This window comes from Drosophila nasuta, chromosome 3, assembly GCF_023558535.2.
Source record: "Drosophila nasuta strain 15112-1781.00 chromosome 3, ASM2355853v1, whole genome shotgun sequence".
In the NCBI taxonomy this organism is placed as follows: Eukaryota; Metazoa; Arthropoda; class Insecta; order Diptera; family Drosophilidae; genus Drosophila; species Drosophila nasuta.
Genome location: NC_083457.1, coordinates 14,502,316 through 14,520,480, shown reverse-complemented (window position 1 = coordinate 14,520,480; position 18,165 = coordinate 14,502,316). Strand labels below are relative to the sequence as shown.

Sequence of the window (18,165 nt, the reverse complement as noted above, 5' to 3'; positions counted from 1 at the left end):
GCCAAGCAAAACAAAAAGGCAAAAATTGTACATGTGTATGTGCGTATGTATCCACGTGTGAATGTACGAGTAACAGCAACAACGTAAGCATTGCACCGACAGCAAAAGCTGTCGCCCCCACATACTACAGAAGAGAAATATGCAAACAATTTCTGCATTTATGGCGCGGCTATGACGTTTGTCTCTGTTTGTTGCTCTTGAAACGCCAAGAATTTTCGTGCTGATCTCGTTTTACATTATTTACTTGTGGGAATAGATTTTCAAAATCACAGCTGCCCCTAAGTAGATGATGCATGTGTGTTTGTGTGTGTGTGCGTAGCATAAGTTTAAGCGTTTTAAGTGCGGGCTTTATCAACACCCCTTGAATAGCGTTAGCACTTAGTTTCATTATACAGATGCTGACGTATCCTTTAAAGCATAATTCGCTGCTACAAAATGTCCTTTTTTAACTCACATTTCAATTGGCAAATGCATGTTGAGTAACCCTCATAAACTCAGGAACCGTTATATAGCTTCAGCTCTACAATCCATAATTACACAAGAGTCTAGCATATATCGCATTTAAGCCGCAGCGCAGCGCATAAATCGCAATTAATCAAGTGCAAGCCAATGCCGTTAGCTCCCTAACACCACTCCTCTCCCCGACCCTCTTAGTCTATCACCAAAACAGCAACCCTCCTTAGCTCAAAGCAACAACAACAACAACGAGAACAACAACGACAAAGTTCAACTGCTGCTTTGAGCTGAACAACAATTACAACTCATGCTCTCTCACTCCAACACATTTCGATTGCACTAGCTACCCGTCTCGCTCTCGATTGCGCGCTGCCACTACGCATAACGAGAGCTACTAAAAATGTAATCATTATGCTTTATCGTAATAATCAGCAGCCGCAGCCAGGGCAAGTTTTTCGCCCAACAGCCACCAGACGGCGCTCTTCACTTGTATATAGCTTACACACACACACACACACACACACGCATACACATACAGACAGAAGTACTACTACTACATACTAGCATAACAAACAGGCAAACAAACAAAACTAAATTACAACAATTCCAAAAATTTATAATTGTGCTGCGCACACAGTTAGAAATCTCAAACTACCACCAACAGAAGCAGCAGGAAGAGCAGGAGGCAAGAGCAGGAGTCGCTGTCGTTGCCACCCTTTCCACCAGAAAGTGCGCTTATCCCCCTGCCGCCCCATTCCCTTTTCATACTCAAACTCAAACTCATTCTCAAGCTTATACTCGGCCCTCAATCATCGTCCTCATCATCATCATCCTTTTGGCTTGCCTTCTTGCCTTATACAATTCTCCATGCTGCCGCAGTCGCTGTCGCTGCCTTCGGTCGACGTCGTCGTCGCAACTAGCACACACACACACACACATTGAAAACAAAAAAAGGCAGTTAAGTTAAAATGTACTTAGAGTTTAAGCGTAACCCCGAAATCCCGACCGAACCCAAACGAGATTGTGTGTTTTAAGCGTTTTAGTTGCCCACTGCTTGCACCCCTCGCGGCAAAGCGCTTTGCCAATGGCAGCGACGTCAACGTCAACGCCAACGGCAATTGTGACAGCGCAGTCTGCGCTGGCATCGCTGCTGCTGCTGCTCAACTTTGTCAGCAGCAGCAACAACAACAACGTGAGCAGAGGCAACAAGAAGAAGGCAGTCAGTCAGCCATCTTGTGCGGCGTTATTAAATTTTATACAAATACTAAAAATGAAATCAAAATTTTCTTATTACAATGACTATTTTCTCTTGAACAGCTGTGCGCTCAGCCCCAGCCCAAGTCCGACCCGAAAGCTGGGACCGACAATTGTTGTATGATGGTGTGTGTGTGTGTGTGGGAGGAGGAGAGGAGACAAGAGGGGAACTGGGTCCACCAACTCTCGAGTTTGTCTTGCTAGAATGGAGTTCAAATGGGAGGGAATGGAAATTACAAACTGACTGGAAAGTGAGGAAGGGGGGGACAGTCTTGAGTGGCACTCGTATTTTTGCCATCCCCCTCTCTCTCACTCTCTGTGCAGGCATGGCTTGTAAGTATGTTTGCCGAATGAATTGTACTTATGCCATACTTATCGACTGCATTGTAAGGAATCCAAAGTTTTTTGGGTGTTGGCCCTAAAAATCGTTTGCTGTTTGCTGACTGCTGTTGCCGTTTCCATTTCCATTGCTGTCCTGGAAGTCCTGCAAAATATTTTCTGCATTCATAATTTCTATGGAGTCCTAGCAAAATGGTCATAAATTCAATTATAAAATGCTCATAATTGTTGGCAGACTGAACACGTATTGCTTCCACTTCCTGCCATCCATCGTTGCTTCTGCCGCTGCTGCAGCAGCAGTCAAAACAACTAAATAAATGAATTCCCATTAAAATAGATTCTACCTGTTTTAGATAACAACCTCCTAGCAACCTCTATCGATCCCTGAACTACCTGAAAGACATACTTAAAATTTAAATTAAACATCGGCGGGAAACGAAAACGTGAACGTGTAAAAAAGAGCCTAAACAAATTCTGATAAGCACTGTGCAGATAGCCACAGGACAAGTGATGAATAATACCAATCACGTACCCACGACCAACTCCAAGTCCAAGGCGTAGTTCGGACCGAGGCCACCTCCATCGACATCGACATTTCGCTGCCTAATCAAAAGTGCATTGTAAACTAAACCAAGACACGACAAGACAAGGCAGCTCTCGAATTCTAAAGGATCTACTGGCGAGTTCGTAAAAACCAGTGCGAAGGAGAGAGTACGAGATATGTTAGGAAATACAACAAAAGTATGATAGACTAAGGAGCACCCTGTACTACAAGATTCAGTTATTTAAGAAAGTAAATAAGCTATTAAAAAAATAATAAAGGAGTCGTCACTAATTTAATTTATATGAATTTTTTTATTTTCTGTCATTTAGACAATAAGCAAATTTTATAACATTAAAATTTACAGGAATAGTAAGCTTTCGGTAAAGTTTACTATTATAATATATCAAATTGAAAGTCATAAAATGATGTATCATCGATCAAATAGGAGAGTTAAGTTATGTTTTATTGGATATTGTTGGAAAAATATAATAATGAGGTAAAAATTTAATAATAAAATAATTTTAAAATTAATTTAATTTTATAGAAAAATATTGAAAATTTGTTTTTATTTATTATCGATGAAAAAGAATTTGTAATGAGGTAAGAAATAAAATGAAATTAAAAACAATAATCATCAAAAATGATTTCAGTATTTTTTTTTTTATAATTAAATTAAGTTGTTTATTTAAAATGATAAAGTTAAGATTTATAATATTCGAATATGAATTTAAAATTATCAAAAATGTAGATTAAGTGTTAAATATAGCCTTTCTTGTTCTCAAGAACATTAGCGAATTGCAAAATTTTCGAAATTTTCATCATAGCCGATGTGCATTTTGTACAGGGTATAGATCAACTTAGTGCTGTGTCCGACCATATGGAAAATGCGTAATCTCACACCAACGCCGCAGACAAGAACAACAAATTAAGTGCCAATGCAAGACACACACACACACGCATACGCAGAGAGAGATCGAGGTATACAAATATCAATCTATAGGTATAGGTCTATCTATCTATGAAATGAAAACATTTTTCATGCGCATGCGCAAAGACTGACGAGAAACGAGACGAAACTCGCAAGACAGGCGGACAATTAGTTCAGACAGGCTTCCATCTCGGTGTTGGTCTTATGTTAAAAGGTCAGCATTGCGGCTAAGAGCCGAAGCCAGAGCCGGACCCTGTTCTTTGATAGCGTTGATCTATTGTGTGTGCATTGCTTTTTTACATTTTATACGCATGCTTCTCTCTGCTCTGCTCTGTCCTTCTTTTCTCTCTATTCTTTTCATCTCCAATCTTTTTAGTGCCCAACGACTAGGTTCGTCAAAATGATTGATTTGTAGGTGATGAATTACAACAACAGCAGTTCTTACAGTCTTAGGCCGGGTTAGTTAAGAGCATACATATCTTTGACTATACACTATACACTACATTTGTATGAGTGTGCGAGTGCGTGTGTGTGTGTGAAAGGTACGACATAGTGAGGATTAAATACGAAATTCCATTTAAAAATCTTTCATTGTTCGCTTATTGCTCTTTTTTTAGGGGTGCAGCTTACGAACATGTATAGAATTTTTACAGATAAAACTGATATCGAAGCTGGAAAATTAATTATCATAGCAAAGAATAGGACAACATTCGAAAGTCACATACAAATAGCGTAGCGATTCCGCAGGGTAGATGGATTTACTGCCACAAAATAGGTACAGTTTAGAATTCACAAAAAAAACAAGAGTGTGTGTGAAAAAAAAGTAAAACAAAATAAAAGATATTGCTGTGGATCGAGCAGAAACTGAAATAAAATATATTTAAATGAGAGGGAAGTAGAAGTAGAGACTATGACATCATCGACACATGTCAACAGCAATTGAGATCATCTAAGTACTCGCCGATTCCTAAGAATTTAGTTCAGTCAAGATAAACGACAAATTCGTCTAAATTGAATTGAGCTGACTAATCAGCGTGTTAGCTGAAACATCTGTGAAGAAATAATGTTCAAAGTGTTTTCATTATTTGTTTGTTAATAAGAAATAATGCAATATAACTATATACAAAACAAAATATATATTGTACATGTACTAAATATACTATAATAATATACTATATGTGCTGTGTATATACTATAATATACTGTATATTAAATATACTATAACAATATACTATATATAGTATATACTAAAATTATTATTCTGATTCTAATTAGATAAAAGTAAAGCTTATTATTCATATAAAAAATTCTAATTCTAATTCTAATTTACAAAATATTTGTAGCTCCCACATTTAATTCAATTTGAAAATGGAAAATATCTTCTCGGTTTTTTTTTTAATTCTTGGTAATTCTATCCTTCCGAAGTACATAAGAAACGAATTCGTGCGTAACGACATAATCTGGCAATATGATGATTTCCTTTTGGCATGTATATAACGCCCATTTTTCTGTAAAAGTGATTTGCACTTCCTTTTTGTCCAGGACTGTAATGCGACGTTCTTATGATTATGATGGAAAACTGAAGCCTGGACCAACCCCCGAGCCCACAGCAAAACAGGTCGAGGGTGCGCTTTAGGACAGCATCTAAATATGACTTAACGTATTGATAAGTCCAACTATAGCAGCGAGCAAGTTGAGGAGGAAAACGGGAAATGAAAAATGAAAAATGGAAAATGGAGTGAAAAGCGTGTGCGAACGCTGCACGAAGTTTCCATTGCCATATTGCCACAAAATGCGCAAAAGAATCAAAATGTAGACAATAAAAGCGAATCGCATCTATAAAACAATACGCGACACACAGACAAAAGGGCTCTGGCCCTTGGCCCCCTGCCCCTGCCCCTTTTGTGCAGACGTTTTCACCGAAATTTTTGAATTCAAATTCAAACTGAGAGTTCGGCTAATGGCTGCGTAATCAAAAACTTGCTCATTAATATTATTTTTGCCGCTGCTGCCGCCTCATTGTTAAAGGCAGAAGCGAGAGAGCTGCACACACACACACAAACACACAATTCAAATGTATCTGTATCTGTAAATGTATCTGTATCTGTATATTATGATTATTGCTTTGGCTATCCCTCAGCAGCAATGCCAGCAGCAAAAGTTCCCCCTTTAGCGGGTCGGCTTCGCTTCGCTTCGAGTCGCGTCGCGTCGCAGTTGACGTTACGTATTCCATATCTCAGGGTAAACATCTAAAGACCAGCCTCGACTCCACCCTGCCACCGTGCCACCACTGCCTGCGTCCTCTTCCCGTATCTCTGCCACTAAAAGTATCTTTCGAGCGTTTTTCTAAAATGTAAATACTTTTGCCTAACTTTAGAGCGGCTGTGCGATTTTGAAATCGCTCAATCGCTCAATCGTCGTCGTCGTCGTCGTCAAAGGCACAAAAGGGGGATATTTAAATACGTTGCTCTGCTTTCAACAGTTTGCGATTTGAATTTCAAATATTGTACAGTACTCGCACAGTTGCCGTTAATCTAGATACGGATAGCGCACATATTTGACTTGACATATTCTATGACGCCTTTCATAACTTGAACCTAGGCGCTGCCAATACATTCGTAGTACAACAGTAAAGAATAGAGAGTAGTGAGTAGAGTACTCCTTCAGTCTACCCTTTTCTTCCCTTGCAACTCGTTGAACACAATGCAAAACTTTTGTGCAGTCAAAAAGTGAATTCCGTTTTAGTTCAAGAGACATTTTAATTTGCTTCAGATCGCAAGGGTTGCTCAAAGAGTAGTATTATTCAAAAACTCTCTTCCTTTATTTACAATCTGTCTGTTAAAAAAATAAATAAATTGTATAATTCTTATTAAATTAACAGAACAGTTTTCCAATAAGCACTGCTATTATATATAACATCATATCAGTTGCTTGGATTTATCATATCTATCGGGGAGATCGAGTATGAAAAAAAAAAACATTTCAAATCTAGGTTTAATTGTCATAAAACTTGAACACAATTTTTTTTTATCATTATTACTACTATATTTAAAAGTATAGTATTTTACTCATAATTATAAAAATGTTCAATTCTTATGGAAGAGTTGAATATTTATATTATATAAAAGAGAATATTTATATTTATTTTTTTAAGATATTTATATTCAACTTATTTTGTATATACTTTATAAATTGTATTTTCCTGGAAAAATAAATTCGAACTTATAATTGATATAGTATTTGATCAATACAAAAGATTGGTTTGCATAATACCAAATATATTTAAAATTAAAATTAAAAATTCAACAAAATTAAATTTAAAAAAAAAATATTTTTTATATGCATTTCTTTAACATATTTTAAATATTTTCAATATAATTTATAAATGTCTTTTTTTTCCAAAAGTAAATATAAATTTGAACTAATTATTATTGATCTAATGAGGACTAACTCTTATAACAGCCCTCTTAGAACGCCGCACTTGAAAGTTAAACACTTCCCAGGGGGTTGCTTTATTAGTTGTCCAACTTTTGAATAGTCAGACATCGAGGGTGGCTCACCAAAACCCTGGAATCGTACAATCTCTCAAGTTCAGCACCTGTTTCGTTTTATTATGTTGAGTTTATATTTTTTTTTGCCAATCCTCTGGTGAAATTCGATCTGTTGGCGTGACAGAAATGTGTAGCTGAAACTAAAGTAATCCGCAAAGGACGACGATGACAACTAGACAGCCAGACAAAAGATGAGTTCGCAGAGTTTTGCATTTTTCATTCAACGGTGCACAGCTGTGTGTGTGTTGTGTGCATTTGCCCAAAAAGGAAAACCAAGAAGCAGCTTCTAAACATAGATAAAACACACATACATATGCATGCAGCTGCAGTTGTAGTTACATTTTACAGATACAAAAGGAATTTAGTTTTTCTTTTTCAAATTGTGTGTGCCATTTGTTTAGGCTGCGTGTTTAGCCTAGGATGAATCCTAGGATTGCTAGCAAGCAATGAAAACCAATTTCGGAATTCTCTTCTCCTCCTCCTCCTCATCCTTCGTTTTACTTCTATTCTATTCGACATTCGCATTAGCCGCTGTTATTATATGCGCCCTTTTTTGAAATGAAGAAAACCATTAAATATAAAAAAGGGATAACGTGTTCCTCCTAGGCATTGTTTGCACAAGACGCAAAAAATATCTACGACGTTACCAGCTGAAACTTCTTCAGGTAGTCAACGATTTGGTTTTAGTGAAAATTATTTTGCGTGTTGCGATGCTCTCAAGATTTTTCAATGATTTGCTAGTGTTCCTTCAATTTAGCTATCGGCATTTTGATTACAAATGTCATTTGATATGTTTGTCAGTCTGTCAGTGTCTCCATGAAAAATTACCTCAGGCGGAAGTCCCACGAAATCTCAACGGTGACTGTTTCAAAGTATTTTCAAGACTTTTACGATAAGCCAGAACAATTGCTAGTTAAGGGATTGAATCATTGATAAAATCGGGATCTAAAAAGACCCTTTCATTTTTTAAAAATTCATCTATGTTGCATAAAACTAAAATTTGAGAAGTTTACCAAATGTATGTGAATGTTATAGGATCTCTATTTTTCAAAATTTGAGAAGGAATCCACGAATTAATTTAATTTCTAAACATTATTGAAAATTTAAAAGGTAAATTGATTGAAAAGTGTTTTATTAATATATAGAATATCATGAATCGCTATAAATCAAACGATTCCATTCAAAAGTTCTAAAGTATTAAAATTATTATCTGACTAAATTTTGAATGCATGTGGTAAAATAAAAACATATTTTACATGAAAGTCAAAAATCTTAAAAATGTTTGTCATTCATTCTCTATTTTGGTAGTTATAATTTAGATTTAAATTTTGAATTCTAAATTACAACTTCTAAAGCTTTGACAAAATTAAATTTGCAATATATGAAAACTAACTTATTTTAAATGAAAGTCAGATATCTTTCTTTGTTCTCTTTTTCTTATAGTTAAAAATTGACAAGATAGTTAAATCTATCTCAAGTATTTTTATTTCCTTAGCCCATCTAAAAGTCAAAGTGCTTCAAGCTTCCTCTACCCTTCAATGTAAGTAGGCTGTAAACTAGCTGCTTTATAACTTCCTTTGCATACACTTCGTTTATGCAACGCGTTTCGCTTGCTTGTTTGTTCCTCGTTCAACATGTGTCACCAGTGCAGCCACAGACGGCGTTGCCAACTGTTGAGGCCAACATTGTGTTGTGTTTGTTGTTGTTATTGCTGTCGATGGTGTATTGCTGTGTTGCTGTTTTGCTGTTGCTCTTATCATCATCGTCATCGTCATCATCATGCGCATCGGCAGTAGGGCAATGTTGTTGTGACAAGCCACAACACCTAAGCCTCACCCTGCCTCACTGCCTGCCACTCCATTATGTTGCATATTTAGTGGCATTTAGCTTCCTCTTTCTCTCTCTCTTTCTGTCCTCTTTCAGTTCTTGTTCATTGTCCTGACCTATGACAGCATCGTTGTCCTGTTGTCGACCTCGAGCTGTGCACATGTTGCCAAATGTGTGCTGTATGTGAGTGTGTGTGTGTGTGTGTGCGAACAGCAAGAGAGCAACCAGAAACAGAACAACAACAAAACCAACAACAGCAAGGCTTCTCTGCCTGCCGAATGCCAGCCTAACAGCGTCGCTCTCTTCTCACCTTCTCACCTTGACAGCAGCATGTGTTTTGTGTTTGGCCTTGCTTTACTCTCTCTCTATCCTACCTCTCTCGCATTCTCTGTTTCGGTCGCTGTCGCTGCTCGCGCAACGCCGACTGCGGCTGTTGTCCTTTTGCAGGCGACGGCAGCAGCAGCAGCAGTGACGACGCGTGTCGATGTGTGCGTGTCTGTGCATGTGCGTTGCGTGTGTGCCCCTCAACAGGTGTCGGTCGACTGCCACTGCTGTTGTGTGCCACATGTGGCATGTGTCGGTGTCGATGTTGATGTTTTGACTGCGTGTCCTTGCCTTTGCCATTCATTCATACATTTGAGCCTCAAACTGCCTAAGACGCGATACAAAGCAAAAAAAAAATTCAGCAGAGCTTTTACTATTGCTTTTGCACTAACCAAACCCACGAGAGTATGTGTGATTGAGAGAGACAGAGAAAGGCAGCTTCATTAAAGTTTGCTGTGAGACCATTCATTGGTCTCACTCTTAAACGAGATTCATTTGTGACGACAGTAATTTTAGCTTGATATTATAAAAGCCAATGGAAAAGCACCAAAAACAGCAGCAACAACAATGAGAATGAGAACAACAAACTGAAATCAAAATGGGCGCAAGAATAATGGAATAAAATAACTGCTCAACAAGTCAGGCAGCTTTGAGGCTCTATGTACACACATACTTACACAAAGCTACTAATATAAGCCTGTTTATTTGTATGTGTGTATGTATGTATGTATGGCTATGTACATTTACATATTAAGTGCCATTGAAGTTCGGCAAGAGAATCGAAGAAGTGAAGCGAGAGAGCAAAGACAAATTGTTTTCAAACGTCGTAATCAAGAAATGATTTCTTAAAATATGCGTCTACTTTTTCAGTTCGGATTATTACAACAATAACAACAACAACAACAGCAATACAAGACGAGCAACAACAATAACAATGACGACAGTTGTTGGCATTTTCACCAATACCAACACATTCACTTACACAGCGAACACAAAAAGCAGCGCAAAAGGGATGCAAAAACTTGTGACTAGTGATGAGCCAGTGACACGATGTTAACGAGCAAGAGCACGACTTAGCTGAACTCTAGTTCAATCGAATCGTTCGCAATTAGTACGATTGAACTTACGATTTGAACCACGCTGCTAATTATCGATAATTGCACTACTTGCAGTTACTTGCAATTTTGAACACAGTTTAAAGCGGATTTATATTTTTAAATTGCGCGATTGAAAATAATTAATTGCATCACGCTCTCATCTCTAAGGCCTTATAATATAGTTTGTTTGATGAAATCGCTATGAAAAGGAGTTGAACTGATTCTATTTATTTGTAACTGTAACTGTGTGTGTGTGTCTGTGTGATACTTTTTGTCTGCTCAACAAATTCAGAGCGTACAGAGTGGTGGTAAGCGAGAGGGGGGCAGCAAAGTACAGTTGATGCAACCAACCGCAAAAGATACTTGAACCAAATTGAGGCGTCGCATTGTGTTTAGATAACTCGTCATTGCGACCGAACTCTAATGGAAATTAATAGAATAGCATACACAAAAATATATGTGTAAGCATTGGATGTGTATGGTTCACAAGTATACATAGATATTCATTTATAAATTTATGATTTGATTACATGCGCTCAAGTGTCGTCTGCTCACAGCGCATCTCCTCACTCTCTCTCTCTCACTCCACTCTTGGCTACACATTTGCTAATGGCAATTGTTTATTTGACGAAAGGGCAGCTGCTGCCTGATTGCTCGACTGACTATTTGACTGCCTGCAGATCGGATCGGATTGATTGGTATAATGTGCCTGCTGAGACCCGCTGCGATTGCTCAAAAAAAAAGAGTATAAAAAAAGACCGTTCAACGACTTGAAGCGCACTTGAAACAGCAACAAATTGTCACATTTCAATGGCTCTTCAATGTGCTCCATTTTTATGCGCGTATTAATACTTTTTGCCTTGCCTCACTTTGCCCCATCTGGGGCAGCGTGTTCAATTTCAGCACTCAAAACCAAAAACACGAAATCAAAAAACAGAAAAAAAAACAATACGGTTCACGCTTAAGACAATCAATGAATATGATACATTAATATCTAGGAGATTTTTTGTTTATTACAAACAAAAAAAAAAACTTGCTTCACCAATCGTTAATGAAAAGGGCGCATAAATATCAATGAATTCGTTGCTAAAGCATTTATGAATTTTCCATTCATTTAAACTACATGTGAACTCTAAATTTTAAAGCAAAGTCCAGTACTTTTTTTTATATGCAAATAAATTTTATGTAGAATTAAATTACAAAATTGGTAAATGGTTTCGCATATAAAAATAGTTTTAAAGCCAAAATCGAGCGTGCTCAAATTTTTGAACAGCGCTTAAATTTTTGAAACTTAATATGTATGCCATGTATGTATGAAATATACAGAGTGTTTCAAGTCTATAAGCAAGTTAAGAACTTAAACTTTACGAACTAGCTATACAGCTGTGAACTTTGAAATAGCAGTGCGACAGAAAGACAACTAAATAACGGATTTCTTACATATTCCTTTTTTGTTAGTTCATCCCTGGCACATTATTTTTGTAAAATGGAACATAGAGATAGGAACTGTGAACTTTGAAATAGCAGTGGGACGGTCAAAAAACTAAATAACGGAATTTTTATATTTTCCTTTTTGGCACATTTTTTTGTAAAATGGAACATAGAAATAGGAAACAAGCAAAAACCCCGTTAGATTTGTTTAGTTTTTCTGTACGTGGTAAATGTTTAAGATTCCCTATGAACCTAATTTGAATTGAAAACATTTATGTTATCGATGAGTGGAAGTTCTAAAAAAAATAATGAATCATACTCTAAATAGGAAAACAAAAATATTATTTCTGTATTAAACAGTTTTTATCTATGAGGTGGGTGAAAAATCAAAACTCAACTTACAAAACAAACAAAAATTGCGAAAAATACTAAAAAAAAAGGGAGAAAACAAATTCTAAAAAAAATGTTAATTCTAATCGTAAATAAATTTCCATTGACCCTAGAGAGCTTTAATTACCAGTTGCCAGTCCATTTTGATATATGATTGTTTCGTGAAATTTACTTCAAATACAATTCCACAAAAATATCGATAATACTAAAAGAGGGTAAAAATAATACATACATATGTATATTTCATGGTCCAATGCAAATGCTTATCGAGATTTTAAAACTAACTGGGCAGATCAAAGTTGAGAGCAATGGGGAAAAAAGGACCTTCTGCTTTTGGCATTTCCACAAAATTTTGCTACAAATTGTATGTAAATGTGCGTAGTATCATTAGCTGGATTTGTGCGACATGTGGGCGGGGACGGGGAGGCGGTGTGTGAGGCAACATTTATTTATGGTGTTGACAAGCAACAATGGACCGAAAAGGTCGATTCTTAGCTGGGCGTAATGGGCGCGTGAATGGGCGCAGTTGACAACCCTGCGCAGCCATGCCCAATTTATGGCCCAGCGAGCGACACTGATTAAGCTGTAGGCAACAAACACGAAGGGGGGAACTCAAGAATTCAAAGGGGGTGACGGAGACGGAGACGGAGAGAGAGACGGTGTCATGGGGTGGCATGAGGGTGTTAGAGCATTGCCGCAAGCTAAAAAGCGCGAATCAAAATGGTTTTTGTTTAACAAATATATGAAAAAATAACACACAAAAAGGCGGCAGCAACAACAACAAATACATTAAACAAATTATCAGACAGACTTGGGTGGAGCCAAAGACTAGGCATTGTGTATGTGTGTGAGTGTGTGTGTGTGTATATAACGTATGTGCTAACTGGTTTCTAAAGTAAACAACGCTTAAATTAGCGAATAAAAATGTATTATTAATGCGAAAACATGTTTATAAGAGCACACACACATACTTGTACACAACACACACGCACACAAACACACCCAGAACGAAACTGGCAAAAGAAGCAACGCGATGCGAGCAAGCGAGAAAAACGATTTCAATTGTTTTTGCTGTTCTTCGTATTCAGCTTGTTCTTGTTGTTGTTGTTGTTGTTATTTTAACAAATATAAAGAAGAAGCAGAGAAGAAAAAGTATTCGCCATGTCGCTTAAGGCGGAGCAAACTAAAACAAAACACAAAAAGAAAAAAAACAAATACAAAACACATTTACTGCTCGCATTTACTTATCTTAAATTAAATTAATAAATTAGAATTGAGAATTCGAATTGAAATTGCTGGTACGAATATAAACTGAAAACTTCCACGATAAATGTGGATTAAATGTGAATGGGTTGAATGTATGTGTGTGTGTGTGTAAAGACGACGATAACGTCTTTCTATTTAATGTTTATTTATTTTTATTTAATGGCTATATAATCACGTAGCTAAGTGCGGAGGCGCAAAGCAAACACACAAACTTACATACAAATATATTTTTATATTGACTCTATATAAATCGTATATTAGGCGAAACTCAAAGCCTGTGACTGCTCCGAAATTATACACAGCCAATATATATTTATATATATACGTATATGTATCACAAAAACAAGTTTTGGGGAGAGCTACAATTTTTATTTCAAGTGACGCACATAACATTTGCCTTTACCCAAGCACGTAGAGCCAAACAACAAATGTATCTCGCAGATACCAAAGACCCACGATGACAATAACAACCCAGCCGAATTTGTTGGCATTTTAATTAAGCTAAGACATATATAAATCGGAAGTTAAATCCTAATTGACTTCGAGAGTTGAAAGGCTGATTTTTTCAAGGAAAATCATTTACTATAGGAAAACATTCTCAGAAGATGATAAGGATTGAATGTTGTGAAAGTTTGTTTCTATAAACAAAAAGAAGCTGCATAAATTATAGATTTTCAGTAAAATCCATGGTATTTTTTAATTTTTTATTTTAGATTAAAAACATTAAAAAGTACTAATTACTCTATAGAAACGACAAATTCAATTTTAATTAACATTTATATTGCTAATTGACTTTATGGATTTAATTTCCTTATAAATTTGTTATTTTAAGAAGAATTATTACTCAGTTTATGAACAATTTGATTACAGTTTTTTGATTTGTAATGTATATGAATGGTTCAATTAATAATATGGTATTCCTAGGTATTCCTTCATTATTGTTTGTTTTCTTATATAATTAAACATGATATTTCGGTAAATAAAAAATAATAAAATAATATTATCGAGAGAAACATCTCTTTTATTTTTTTTTATTTTACACAGATATATGTAATATAGAATATTCAAAATAAGAAGAATTTAACATGAAATATAAGAAATGAAACTGTTTCGAAGGATCTGTAATTAGAACTCCAAACTCCCATATCTTGCTTAGAGTTCTAGTTACGGTTCCTTCAAAACAGTTTCATATATTGAATTTCCTGGGGAAATATATAGAATAGAAGGATTCAGCATTCGTAACTAGAACTCTAAGCTCCCATCATCTTTAGCTTTTTATTTTTAATATTCTATATTATATATTTCTTTGTCAAGAACAACATAATAGATATGTTTTTTGTACTTTGTAACAAATTCTTATCATATTGTTTTTTGGAAATCCAGTTTAATTTTATTGCTAAGAAAGCGACAAATTACCTTCCGAGCGTGTCAATTAATAAGCCATTTGTGCTGTACATTTTTCTTGCACGAAAGTTCAGCTGGGTAATTTGGACTTTTTAGTAGGTACTCGACACGCACAAACACACACACACACACATGCATGTGTGAGAAGCATAGCCACAGCAACAGCCAGAGCAAGAGCAAGAGCCACATAGCGGAGCGGCGACAACGTTGCGCATACTTAACGCAGTCAAGTGACAATAATTGAATTCATTATGGGCAAAAAACGATTGTGACAATAGCGAACCAGTTGTATAGTGTTGGATATTAGCTGATATGCTGGCTAGAGGATTAACAATGGCGGGTTAATTAACCCGATGGTTACGTTGGCCTTGAAGTTCAGCAAAATACTGCCAAATAGTCGAGAACACAAGACTTGACTCAAGAGGCCAAAAGAGACCACAACATAACATTCGGGCTTAACATACGAATTATTCGGCATAGTTTAAGTTCTGCTACCATTTTTATTTGGCTACGTGTGCGTTTTACTTATGAGGTAACCCCTTTCCTAGCATAGATATGTATATATATATATAGCTATAGCTAGTTCGCTTGTGTAGTTTGCGGCCATAAAATCTGGTTATATTGACATGATCTTCGCGTAAGTTGTTTGCCGCGCTTCGAACGCGTCTTGCAAAAATCTTTATCAACGCCATTCGCAGCGCAAAGGGTCAACAAACCCCTTCGGACGAGAGAGCTCCGTGTGACAGCGTTTGGTTTATCAGATAATGAGACAAATACGAGCACAACAACAACAATAACAACGTGTGTAACGTGTGTGTGACTCAAGACCCATAAAACTTGACGCTAACTTAACGGTATTATTGCCATTATAAAGCCATTGCCGAGGTTCTGATTTGACGGATAACTAAAATTTTGCAATTAGCTAAGACAAAAATGTTAAGACACATTTCTAAGTATAACCTGATGTCGTGATGAATTTTAAAACTCTATTTCTTTAACACTATCATTTTATTTGGGTTGTAGTTATAATAAAAAATATACATTTAATAATATAATATAGTACAATAATAAGCTAATCTCTTTTATTTATTAATGACAAATGATCAAATTGTTTGATTCTATAATCCAATGTTTGAACTTCACGTTATTGTCTATAAATTTATTTGGGTTGTAGTTATAATAAAGTTATATAATAATATAATATAATACAATAATAAACTAATCTCTTTCATTTCTTAAGTACAAAATCAAATTGTTTGATTTTATTTTACAATGTTTGAACTTCAAGTTATTTTACACAAAATATTCTACGAAATATTTTTTTTCAGGACTAATATTCCTCTAAAAACGTAGCATACTTATAAGAGTGAAGGACAGAGAATAAGAAAAGATTGTAAAAGAAAAATACATTTCCCATAACATGTAAAAATATTTGAAAAAAAAAGAAAATAAAAAAGATTCCACTGCAGTAAGTTGCTTATTTCATAAATTTAATTTTTAAAGGAATTATACTTTAAACATTTTAATAAAAAATAATAAATGATATAAATTTTGGCAAATATAATTGAATATCCTCAAAGTTCTCAAAAAAAAAAACGAAGCTTACTTTTAAAGGCAGTTTCAAGTTATTATTTAAAGTCAATTCAAAATAATTATGATTTCCTGATAACAAAAGTTCATAACAACATTATCGCCTGTAGTTTTTTTGTTCGTTTCCTGTACCTTATATATCAATATAATATTAATACTATACTTTGTATACTTTGCTTATCGAGAACTCACCATGTAAACAAAATGTGAAGTGAATAACTTTTCTGCTTAACAAATTAGCAATTTGCCGGGGATATTTGCGAAAAGTGTTAACCTTTATGTATTTGTTGATGCCACTAATAGTTGCACACACACACTCACACACTTACACACATACACTTGTAAGTCCAAATGGCCAAGAGCCAAACCAAGACGCGTCACAGATAAGAACGGAACATGAACACAACAGAACAGAACAAAACCGCAACAAGCACAACGACAACAACAACGCGACCGCTTGGAAAATAGAGCAATAAAAACAAATAAATAAAAGTGCAAACACGTGCGAAGAGTGAGAAAAAGTAAGCGATTGTGTGTGTGTGTGAGAATGACTAAGTATTTAGTTGAGGCGATTAAATGAAAATTGCGCGCTAGGACAACCTAACCAGAGGCGGCCGAAACTGCACTGACTCTGCGGCAACTTGGCCCCGACTCCGAGCCCATTAGCGAGACAGAGACGAAGACGGTGACGGAGACAGAGACGAAGACGGAGACGGTGACGGAGAGACGTGGACGTAGACGTAGACGGAGGCCGAGACCGAACTAGAGATTCTGATTCCGAGTGCTAAACAGAGCGAAAGGGAGCAAGAAAGAGAAAGAGAGCCACAGTCCCGGAATCGGAATCATCGGGCAATGAGCGGCAATTCACACACAGACACACAACAGTTACACACACTTGCATGCATGCATAAATAATAAATATTCACTTGCATATCGCAAATCAAAAAGCAACCGAAAACTTGGCTAAGCAAAGTGCATAAACAAAAGCGACAGCAGTGCTCTTTTTATTTTATATTTGTTTTTTATTTTTCTCTTTTTTTTTGGTATTTTTGTTTTGTTTTTTGCATTTGATGAAAATTTGCTGACAATTGCAATAGAATTTTGTGTGTTTTTTCTTTTTGTAATTTGTGTTGTGTTGTTTTGTCGCGCTGCTTTCGTTTGTTTTGTGCTTTATTTAGTTCTCATTTCGCGCTTAACTGTTGCTGCAATGCAGCGGGCAATGGGGACGAAGGGGACAGAGGAAGACAGGGCAGAGAAGACGCTAAGGCGAAGGCGGCATGTGGGTCTTATTTCAATTTACAACCAAGTGACGAAGTATCACAATTCAATGTTTAAAGTTTTTTATCACGTTGTGGACGCCAGCGCCACACACACACACAAACAAATACACACTAATACACCAACACATGCGCATCTCACTCATACTGCAGAGGATCCGTGAAGCATACTAACAAATAACAACGCTCTAATTAAGCAAAAGCTCAACGTTGCGCTACCCTGCAACGGTAATTTTAGTGCAAAGCGCAGTAAGTTTTGCCGAGCATAAAGTACATAGCATGCGTGTTCATCACACCCTGTTTTCCGAATTGCAGCACAGGGTGTTTCGCAGGCAAATGGAGCGTCTAGCGGTTTGGGGGCTCGCATTGGACATTGGGACAAACATGCAAAACGAAGTGCAAGTGTGTGTGTGTGTGTATATGGTTAATATGGCGCGACAGTCGTTGTTCGTTGGATCGTTCGCTTAGTCAGCCCGATCTGGCACTA

The 18,165-nt window shown here is 36.4% G+C and overlaps 1 protein-coding gene across 2 annotated transcripts in view; it reads right to left on the bottom strand.

The window, feature by feature from the left end:
• The window catches only part of LOC132788464 (serine/threonine-protein kinase pakD), a 47,722-nt gene that overhangs the window by 27,746 nt on the left and 1,811 nt on the right, over positions 1-18,165 (bottom strand). The window contains exon 1 of one of the 2 annotated variants that reach the window (XM_060795896.1): positions 16,594-17,009. The exons of the other annotated variant lie outside the window; for it this stretch is intronic. Within the exon in view, the coding sequence (XP_060651879.1) occupies positions 16,594-16,596 (3 nt within the window). The 5' untranslated portion in view covers positions 16,597-17,009. Of the gene's footprint in view, positions 1-16,593; positions 17,010-18,165 lie in introns of those variants that run through there. 2 annotated transcript variants of the gene reach the window in all.